The following is a 10907-nucleotide window of genomic DNA, read 5'->3' as shown; positions in this document are numbered from 1 at the left end:
AGAAGAAGAAGGAGAAGAAGAAGGAGAAGAAGAAGGAGAAGAAGAAGAAGGAGAAGAGAGGAATCTCTACCTTGAACAGAAAAATGGTATCAGCAAAAATAAGGAAACTTATGGCAAGACAGGCAAAAGACAGAGGTCAGCCTCAGATGTTTGGAATTAATCATGCAAAAAGAAACCAGAATTATTAAAATAATTCTAATTCCCTTAAAAAGGGCAGAAATCTCCCACTGAGGCAGAAGAATGAGCCACTCTGACAGGATCATCTCACTCTGCTAATGCAGCTACCCTGCACAGCCAGGGGCTGAGGTAAGAAGGAAAAACTCATCAGGGAAGCAGTGAAAGCAGTTTAAAAACCTGCATGTCAGATCTAACAAAGCAGAGCTGTGACTGGAACATCCTGAGGTGCTCCTGTCGTGTCCTCTGAGCTTGTCCCTTCCCTGTCAGCCTTGTGGCAAACCTCAGTGTGTTTAATCACTGAGGGAGAGTTAAAAAGGAGATGCATAAATAGACTCTCAGGAGAACATTGGTGATGTCAGGAGACGCTGGCAGGGGCAGGGATGAGCCATTTCTCTTCCCATCATGTAGCTGCATTCATGTCCTTCAAACAACCTTCCTGGGTTCATTATTAAACATTTATCTTTTGATGTAGCTCCTCAGTTCTGCAAGCCTACAATGAGAAACGTAATTTAGGCTGCAGCACCTGCTCACATGGAGCCTGGGTTGGGTGTGTAATGTTGCAAATGCTGGAGAACAGAGTTAAAATGCTGAAACACTTTAGGTGACTCATTGGAGTAACCTTGTGCCTCTGAATAACAGGCAGAAATGAGGGGGGCAGCAGGTGGATTGTACTCATGGCTTTTTCAATTTTGCCACAGCAGGAGGGTTGGAACTGGGTGATCTTTAAGGTCCCTTCCAAGACAAACCATTCTAGGATTCTGTGTTGGCAGGAGCAGTGGGAAAAACAAGGGGAGTCTGAACCACACACACTGTGTGCTCTGCAAAGATGAAAGTACAGGGGTGTTGTCATGAAGATTTCCAGGCAAACACAGCCTGAGCTGAGCATGCCAGGCTTGTGTTCCCAAAATACCAAAGCCAGTCCTGGTCTGGAAGGTGAGTTGGGGTTTCCTTGGCAGCTGTGCCTGAGCAAAACCAGAGGCAGGGAGGGAGGCCAAGCTGGGCTCGTGTGTCTTGTTTCTCCCAGTGAAACCTTCACCAAAGGAGATGTGAAATCATCTTTTTTTCAGCAGGTTGCTGAAGATGCTGTGGGAGTATCAGCAAACATCAACAGGGGTGGAAGAAACTCAGGGAAAAGTCAAAGCAAGATGTTACTGCTCTTCGCCCAAGGGTGAAAAATATACTCCCATTTCACCAAAGAGGGTCAGGTGAATTAAAGGACAAACATGTGTCAACATGTAAATGATAGGAAAAAAATGAATTAAAGTATTAAAACAGAACATAATTCCTTTGCCTTTATGTCCTTTTCCAGTTTTGAAGATTACTTTGATATTTTAAGCATTTTTAAGACTTAAAGCCTAAATAAAGAGTCTGGATTTATACTGAATAAAATACTTTTCTTTAACTGGAACATACTTTCTGGGGGGAGGGAAAAAAGGTGGAAAATGCGTCAGAACAGTTTTTTGATCCAGTAAAAGACCCATCTATTGCAGAGCTGTTTCACCTGATGCAGAGCAGAAGATGACAGAGCTCAGTGAGAATTCCTGAATTTCCACAGCACAGGAAAAGACCAGCACAGGCATCAGCCTTTCCTTATCTTCACCTTGTACTCTGCTCTCTGAACCCCCAAGTGAACAAAGAACCCTCTGTTTTGTAGCAACTATTCTGAGAGACCTCAGCAGAAGCAGATGGGAAATTATTTATGATATTATATAATTATTTTGTGCTCTGGAGAGCGAAAAAGTTGTGCCTTTTGTAAATGTTTGTGCCAATAAATTCTGATAGCTGAGATTATCAGAGGTTAAATATGTTTGGAATTTGGCTCACTGCTGCTGTGGCTGGTAAGAGGGGCAAATAAAACTGTGGAGAATTTAAGAAAGAGATAGAAAAGTACTTGCCCTACTGCCAATGAATTAAGAATAACAACTGTAGTTCCATTCCAAATAATCATATTGTGACACTGGGACCTTTTCACAAAAGAGACCTCCTCTAATTATAGAAACTTTATCCATGGTCACAGGCCCAGTTTTAAAAACCCTTTACACCAGAGGAACCTTACAAGGGAGAGTAAAAGCAGGTCAAAATTCCTCCATCCAGGTGCAAAAGAAAGATTTCAATGGAGGTAGGAAAATTCAGCTGATCAAGTCTCATTCCAGTGGGGAATGCACAGAAGGAAACCTTGTGTGACAAAAGGTCCTCTGGGATGTTGCTGCAGACACACAGAGAATATGAAGGAAGGAATCATCCCTGCCCTGAGGACTGTGCAGCTTCCCCTCTGTCCCTGGGGTTCATTTGACTGTCTAATGGCATCACACAAATATTCATGAGCTTCTGGCTCATCCTTCAGCTGAGTTTTCTGACAGGGATGGGGAGTGTTCAGCCCTGCTCTCTGCAGCCTGACCTCAGCATTTCTAAACCTGCCACAAAGGCAAAAGGTTTAGATTTGTTATCAGGGCCCAGGTGAGCTGGAACAAACAGGAAAAAAACCCCAACTGATTGTGCAACTTCAACCTCTGAGTTACTTTTTAGGTATAAACACCTAAGTATTTAGTGTGGTTTTAGTAATAAGTTACACCTTTCATAAAACCTTTCATGTGTATCCTTCTGAACCAAAATATCTCTCTGATTAGAGCCATTTGGCAGAGGGTAAATACTTGTACTAAATCCCAGGATACTCAAATGTTCCCAAGTTTCATCAAAATCCAACATCTACATCTACTTGCTGGTTGACTTATCTGGTACAAAATTCTGATTTTGAGCACTTAAAACCTTAGCACAGCTACAGTTTGCAACCACATCTCTTTCCTGTGACTCGGGAAAAGCAGGAGGTTTTTTGGGATAGATCCACTCTCTGCTAAATCAGTGAGTGCATTCCCAGCACTGGGATCTCACCTTGCAGAGGTGACAAGGAGACAGAAGCAAGGCAGGGAAGGTCATCCCAGCACCCCAATGTTTGTGTCATTGCCCCAAAGGCCCCCCCGTGTGGCTCAGGTCTGTGAAGGAGACAGAATGATCCCATTGGGATGAGCAATGTGGATGGAAACAGGCTTTGACCAGGCACCTGACTGTTCAACAGGTACAAAATAAAACCCAAATAAAAACAAATGAGTCTAACAGAAAACAAAAATAATAGAGTAAATAAAACTGCCAAGAACACTGCAAATGTAATTTTCCCATTGACACAAATGCTCCTCAGTGCTGAGCGAAAAAGCAAAATTAATAATCCTCCTAAGAGTTGAAGGAATAGAGAGGGACTTTTTGTTGTCCTTCTGTTAATTTTATATCGTATGAAATGAAAATGTCAGTCTGATATATTTGAGCTGTGGGACTGGAAAATGTAGAGTTTACACAAGTTCTTTCCTTGGTTCAGTGTACACCTTGTTCTGACTGAAGTTTCTTTATAATTTGACTTCCCTGAGGCCAGGATGGGGCTCTTTTTTGTGCTCAGCATTCTTCTGTAGGGTCATGAATAAGGTGGTTGGCTCTTTGGAAAACTTCAGTTTCAAATTCTCCTTGGCTGCAGGTTTTCCAAGGAGATATATGGTTAATGTCTGATTTCTCCTCTTTTTACATGGATAAATAAATCTTATCGCTGAATTATTTATCTGAAAACAAGCAACTGAATTGCAAGTCCCAGCCTTTAACGTTCCAGGATTTTCATATCTGTGTAAAAATCAAACCCACTTGAAAACCCTTATTATTGAATTATTCATCTGAAAACGTGGCGCAATAAAAAAAAACCACCGAAAAACAATGTCCTATTGGCATCTCAAAAAACAACCACAGTGGGCACAGAAGGAGAAATTTAAAATTCCAGTGGCTATTCCCCTCCCAGGAGAGACAGGAATTATTTTCCTTTGGTTACACGGTGAAGAAACTGGGCTGTTCTCAAGCTCAGATGTAAATGGTTCCACTCCCAGCAGAGCTGAAGCAGGGACAGACTCACTCACAGGATGAGAATCCTCTCTTCATCAGGTAGAAAGCCCCAAAAATGTGCTCCAATGCAGAAATCTACAGCTGGGTGACAAGGAGGAAAGCCTCCCCCGAGACAGTATCCAGGTAGACATCCAAATTTGAACATCACTTGGGAAAATACCCTCAATAACTTGAAATGCTGAATTTTTAGGGGTTTTTTTTGAAGGGTTCTGTTCATCTATATTTGAATTTTCATCCAAAATGCACATTTACAGGTCTGTTGCCTATGGGGACATAAATAAATTCAAAATTGGAGTCAGCTAAAGTCAGGTTTGTAGCAAACCATATTAATTAATATTTTTTTTTTTTTGTCTAAGAGAAAACGGCCCTTCTCTAAAAGAATTTTGTTATTAATAAAGGTAATTCATCTGTGATGTACATCCATGTAATGAGTTTGATGTGTTCCTGTGCTGACTTCTCAATATCTCGATGGACATCTAAGGCCCTGTGGCACTCTGCAAATGAAAATAATTAAGTCTGCATATTACATTAAATTGGGAATATTGCAAACACCATCCAGGAGGGAGAAATGATTCATTTAAGCCTTAAGAGGATGGATGTATGGGCAGGAAATAACCAAATGAGATTCGTCACGGAAAAGAAAAAAAAGATTAAAACATCTGGGCAAGAGGAAATAATCAGAGTCACAGATTTTCGTTGGAGGAAGGAACCTTGCTAATGAAATACTCAGAGATATAGAAATTTTTTCTGTGACGAAGGGAAGTGACTCCTTCCCTTTCCAATCTCTGACAAAACATCTGTAATATGCAATTAAAAATGTAAAAAGAAAAGCTACGTGGATAAGCTGAAGAGTCCAGAATGACCAGAGTGTTTCCACTGTTCCCTTGGATGTTAAATTACATTTGTACAGTATCAACTGGCTCTCCAGTGGTGGAAATGAGAGACACTTTTTATCCCACCACCACTGTCCAAGCCATCGATGGCTCCACAAGACCTCAGTTAAATGTTCCTGAAACTAAAGAGTGGGAAAAAATTAACAAGGGGTTGCAGAGACAAAACTCCAACTCCTTGAAATCCTTCTTTTTCTTGAGGAATTCTCCTCCTTGAGGCTTCAAATTTAGGTGGTCAGACACAAGCCTGTCCTGTCCCAAGGGATATCTGTTCCAGCCACGGGAGTACTGACAGGTCAGTGTTTGTCCTGCGAGAAATTCCTCAATCTGTGGAGCTGGAACATTTCATTTTGGGTCACCAAAGTATCATTTTCTGTTAATGCACCTTTTGGGGGGCAGAAGTGTCTCTTCAGCATGAGCAGGGCTGGTTCTTTTGCCCATTCAGGAATTAATTCACCTTCCCCAGCTCCTGTGAGGGCTGGAAAAGCTCCCAGTGTGGCCCCATTCCATGGGGAGAGAGACCCTGGGAAGGCATTTCTTGTCCAGGGTATTGTGCAGGGTAAAACCCCCTCCTCTGAGTCAGTGGATGGGGAGCACAGGTTGCTGCAGCAGTTGATGAGACCTGGGACTTTCTATGCCCTTCAGTATCTGAGTGGTGTGACCAAGGCAGTGAAAAGTTATAATCTAATGCAGCCATGAGTATTCTGTTCAGAGCATCCTCCACATGTTAATTATTAATAATATAATTATAAGAAAAGTTCCTGTTCCAGCTCTCTGTTAAATAGGATTTACACAGCCATCTGGTGTTCTGTTTAATTCTTTTTTTTTTTCCTTCTTTTTTTTCTTTCTTTTTTTTCCCCCCCAGCCCAATTTATGTGTCTTACTGTTAATTAAATTAAAACTCGTGAAAGAGAAAGGTGCTCTGGCATTGTGGTGGCTCCTGAGAAAACAGAGGTGGGCTACTCAACATTTGCAATTAAAAGAAGACAGCAGCAATAATTCTGCCATTGGGAAAGAAGGAAAATGAGATGTCACCTCCTACAGAGAAGCATCAGCTTTACACCTAAAGGAAAGTGTTGGCATATAAGCCCCCTGCCAACATTAAAGGAACACATGAAAGGATCATAGTGGTACAGATTAAAAATCTGTAGATTTTAGAAGAGAAGAAAAATATGAAGGCCTCTTTACAGTTGATATAAAGCAGAAAAATAGCTCTGTTGTGGGACATCAAAACCTTCATTTTCTCACTATTGGCTGCCCAAGGGTAGCCCCAGCCTCTGTACCTTTACCTCTCAAAGGCAGAAATCATACTCTGGCTTAATTAGAAATGAGTTCACACACAAAGAAAACCTGTGCTACCCTAATATTTCCAGTATCTGACTGAAAATAAAATTGTTTGATTGTTTCAAGAAAAACCTCCCTCACACTACCATAACATTTTCAGTCCAGAACACAGAGTAGACTTTCAGGTCTCATCAGCCTGCAGGAGGAGCAGCTCAGGGGATCACAGGGCTCCTGATCCTTCACCCCAACTCAAGCAATTCAAGCCACTTTTGGTTATAATCCACCAAAAACACCCAACTTAAATCATTCTCCTGACTGGAGAATGCAAGTTCAAAGCATCACCAAATAACATTAATGGTCAAGTTGCAACAGTCCCATAACTTGAGCTAAAAGCCCGTTTCTTGCAAAGAATCCAGGACTCAGTAAATGCTTAAATGCTTGAAAATTGTTTGTTTTGCTCTTGATAGACTGTCCCCATTTTAATATTTTTCGAGGAATCCTGAATCATTAAGAAAGCTCATCTAAAATGCCTCTGGAAAACTTCAACAGAGGACATTTGAGTGAATTTTTTCCAAGAATCCTGGGGTACAGAGTGATTGTTTAGGTTTTCAAAAAACTGTAGAGAATTACAGAATTTTTAAAGACCACTTTGTAAACTACTGTAATTTTACCTGTAAAATATGTAAAAGCAGAGTTTCTTAATTCTTCAATTACCTTTATATAATATCCTTCAATTATATTAGTGCCTTAAACTTCTCACCATCTCATAGTGCTTTGCAGAAAAAAAGAAACAAAAGGAACAAAGAGACAGACAAGTGAAGTCTGTCACTTTTGATGCTTTCTTGAATGACTTTACAAGATTCATCTCAAACTTTGTAAGTTAGGAAAAAAGATAATGATCAATAAAACTGTGTCTTTTCAGGTGAACAGAGCACTGGGTTTTTTTTGAAGTAACAAATGGATGAGTTAACAGGGAACTCCAATGGGGAGAACAAAGGAAAAGAATGCAGAGAAGGATCATTTAGGGCATGGACAAAGACCTGTTGTAGGTTTACTGAGTAGAGGAGGTCAGAAGATATCAACAGAATCTATGCAAGAACTGGTTTATTAAATATGTATAATACAACACCCTCCTTCTCACCCCTCTCCATCATAGGATTTTCTTGAAGTGAACATGGATTTCAAAGCACAGTATTTATATACCTAAACCTAAAAATACCTCTGAACTGAACAAAAAAGTTGCACCTGAAGTGTTTTGCCTCGTAAGGAAATCATTGCTGTGTTACCACAACACAAGGTCTTTGTTCAGCAGGTGTGATAAACATCAGTCTATTGTCATGTCACTACCAATAACCAAAGCCATTTGTCTGAATTTGTCCCTGTCTCTCACAAATAAAACTACATTAGAGCCGGCATATTGTGCTGAAAAAAACATGCTGAGAAGTGCTGACCTTAGGGTCGTCAGGAGGCTGATGAATGCTCACGTTTATATTCCAATTATAACTATCAGAATTAGCTTAACATTCGTTACTGGTGAGCAGCAAGTTGGTGTGATCCAGAAAGGATGCTCAGCTTTCCTGAGCACAGGAAGATATTTTATACATAAAAAGATCAAGTGTACATGACATCCCGAGGATGCTTTAGGGCATTCCAAAATGATAAGAAATGGAGGAATGTGCCTCTGAAAGCAGCTAAGCCAGGATGGATGGATGGATGTGCTCAAAGCAGCAACTCCAGCTCGTGGTCTTGGTGTCTGAGGGATGGCACAAATATTTAGGAGAACAAATGAGCAAAATAGCACAGAAGATTTCACACATGGAAAAGCCTTGATGTTCTGACCAAAGTCCTGATAATCACTGGGGATTATCCCTTGATGAGGTTCTGTCTGTGTGGTTTAGATCAGTTCATTTTCTGAAGGGCACCAGAGCAATGTTGGCTCCTGTTACCAAAGCAAAAGTTTCAACAACTAAACTTGACCCAGCTTGTGACTAAGAGTGAGCTGAGATGTTCTGTTCAGTTTTGGTGATGGAACAATGCAGAGATACAACATCCTTGGAGAAAATATTTGGCTTTATAGCATGTGCTCCTGCGTGAAAGCATTTAATTTCAAACATGAGCTTTAAGATTCTCTTTAATTAATGGCTTTCATAACAGGAAAAGACCTTCTCCAGCCAACACAGCAGCACAGTCAAGAGGCAAAAGGAAGCAGGTGGTGGGTTAGGGAGGGGAAAGAGGGAGCAGATGTGAGCTTGAAAATTTGGAACACTCTTTGAGTTCCAGAGCAGGAGCCCAGTTCGCATCAATGCATATTGTGGAAGCAATTAATTGGGACCACCCAGGCCTAGAATTTGCCAGAATAAAATTTTCCATTCGCAAGACACACTTCTGGGAAGCTGAAGAGTTGTTTTAAACACTTATGGATTTTTTTTTTTTTCAACTTCGCAAATAACCTTCTCGACATGAAACAACGTGACAAAATGCAAACCAAACCACAAAATGCTACAGTTCTAAGGACAGTCCTGCTGCCACTGAATTCTATCTCTCATTTATGATTTTTGAGTGACATCAAGGAAGCAGCATTTAGATGTGAACACTTAACCACCAGAGAGCCAAAGGAATAACTTTACCTTTTTGACCTCGTATTTGATGGCGAGTTTAATCCTGCTCAGGCTTGGCCGGTGGTGCTCAGGGTACAAGTGGATGTTGACATCTCCATTCAGAATGGCCTCCACCTCCTCAGTGTCCCTGCACAGGTCCAGCACCCCCACCACGAAGTCCTTGCATTGCATAGATAACTTCCGATAGTCGTTCTGGGGGGAAACAGAAAAAAACCCAAGTCATTTCCTTGTTCAATTGATTGTTTAATTGATTATTCATTTGTGTACTCAAAAGCATGAAAATGAAAGGAAAAAAAAAAAAAGAGTTGTGAGCAAAGTTACTTCTGCAAAACTGCTGCCTGGAAGAGGCAGAAAGCCCTTGATTTCACCCAGCATGTTGATGGCTTTTCACAAATACACACGAGCTCCTCCAGGCTTAATTAGCAATGTCTCTATCAGCAGCATAATAGAATTGCAGAGCATTGCAATAGAACAACTTTTTACAGAACAACAAGCAAATAATTTCTAGGGAAATTTTGATTTTTAAGCAACCAACTTATCTCTCTCCTCTCTGTGCGGCAAATCTCTAGGAATGTAAAACCCTGGCCAAAAAAAAAAGAAAGGTCCTGCTAACTGGTTAAAATATACAGCAGATATTTCAATTTAGGTTCTTTCCTAGTAATTCTGTCTTTAGAAGTTTCAGACTCGTACAACAAGCTGGAGCATCACACACAGATGTGTGTTCAAATGAATTATGTAGTTGTAATACCAATTTCAGCCTCAAATTTATTACCTTAGAATACGGTTAAACAGTCCCAAAAGAGCACCCAGAGGATCTTTGTGTCACAGCATTCTCTGGGAATTGGGACTTCAGAAACTCAATATGATTTCCTATTAAATAATTTCACCTTTCAAACCCAAATTACACTTGTGGGACAGGAGTTAACCTGTAGCTGACTTGACAGAGGATTAGAAGAAGGATTTCACTGCCTTAAATTAAATTGTGATTGATTTTCACGTTGGTACTTAAGAAACAAGGTAAGTGCCACCACCTGAGTAAATGTTGTAAATTAGAACACGATTAAGGCTACCACTAATATCATAACAAAATGGTGATATTAAAGGCTCAATGCAACAAGTAGAAGTAACAAACATAAGACAAGATCTTACTAACTTGAGAGATCTTTTCAAATTAGGTTTGATGAGTTAATTAAATTCAGCAGCTTATCTAATTAAGCCAGCAGCCAAAAAAAGAAGATAGTTAAACCTGGCTTTGATGAAGTGATAAGGGTAACCTGGCTTTGTGCTTCTATGTTTTCTATTTTATTAATTCTATCATTTATACATAGCAACATATCAGCCTTCCTTGTTAGACAAAGTTCCCAAAGTACTGTGCAAACATTCAATAATTAACAGCACACTTTAAAATATGATGTTGTTAGAGGTAGCTGAACCTCTTCGGACGGTTTTTCCCCTTCAGAACTGAGATGCTCTTGATAATGAATTTTTAAATGGGTTGGTTGAATGACTTTGCCGTAGGTTTGAGGTTGATTCTACTCTGTGGGGGTGTGTCCCAACTTTGCTTTCCATGCTGTCCTGTTTGCTGAAGGTTGGGAAGAACTGTCTCAGTTGGCACAGAGCAATGGAATAGTTGCAGGGAACCAACAGCCCCTCAGGGCTGGGATGAGAGTGTTCTGCAGAAAAGAGAAGATGTCATTTCTGAGGGGTTCAGGAGAAGGGCCTGAGGAGCAGAGCTGGGGAATAACCTTTGCTTTAGTGCTGAGACCTTCTGCAAGGTGAAACTTGGATGTTATCTGGCAAAAAGGTTGAAACCTTGGTTCCCCTTTTCCTCCGTTGATCAGCCTGGATGTTCTAATTTTGTTGTTAATGGAGAGCAGCAAGAACTTCAAATCCTCATTAAAAGGAGACATGAGAGAACAATCAGCAGATCCTTACCCTGGTGAATGCCCCTTGCAGAAGCAGGGGCACCAAGGATCCTATAAATGTGCTGAGTTAGTGCACTAAG

The 10907-nt window shown here is 40.7% G+C and overlaps 1 protein-coding gene across 2 annotated transcripts in view; it reads right to left on the bottom strand.

Annotated features, from left to right (window-relative positions):
- The window catches only part of TRPC7 (transient receptor potential cation channel subfamily C member 7), a 72243-nt gene that overhangs the window by 33840 nt on the left and 27496 nt on the right, over positions 1–10907 (bottom strand). For both annotated transcript variants that reach the window (XM_027643730.1, XM_027643729.1), the window contains exon 3: positions 8912–9094. In XM_027643730.1, the coding sequence (XP_027499531.1) occupies positions 8912–9094 (183 nt within the window). The remainder of the gene's footprint in view (positions 1–8911; positions 9095–10907) is intronic.

The sequence above is a fragment of the Corapipo altera genome, unplaced genomic scaffold, assembly GCF_003945725.1.
Source record: "Corapipo altera isolate COAL_440 unplaced genomic scaffold, ASM394572v1 75, whole genome shotgun sequence".
NCBI classification, from domain to species: domain Eukaryota; kingdom Metazoa; phylum Chordata; class Aves; order Passeriformes; family Pipridae; genus Corapipo; species Corapipo altera.
The sequence above is the reverse complement of the archived record's forward strand: the minus strand, read 5'-3'. Positions and strand labels throughout refer to the sequence as shown.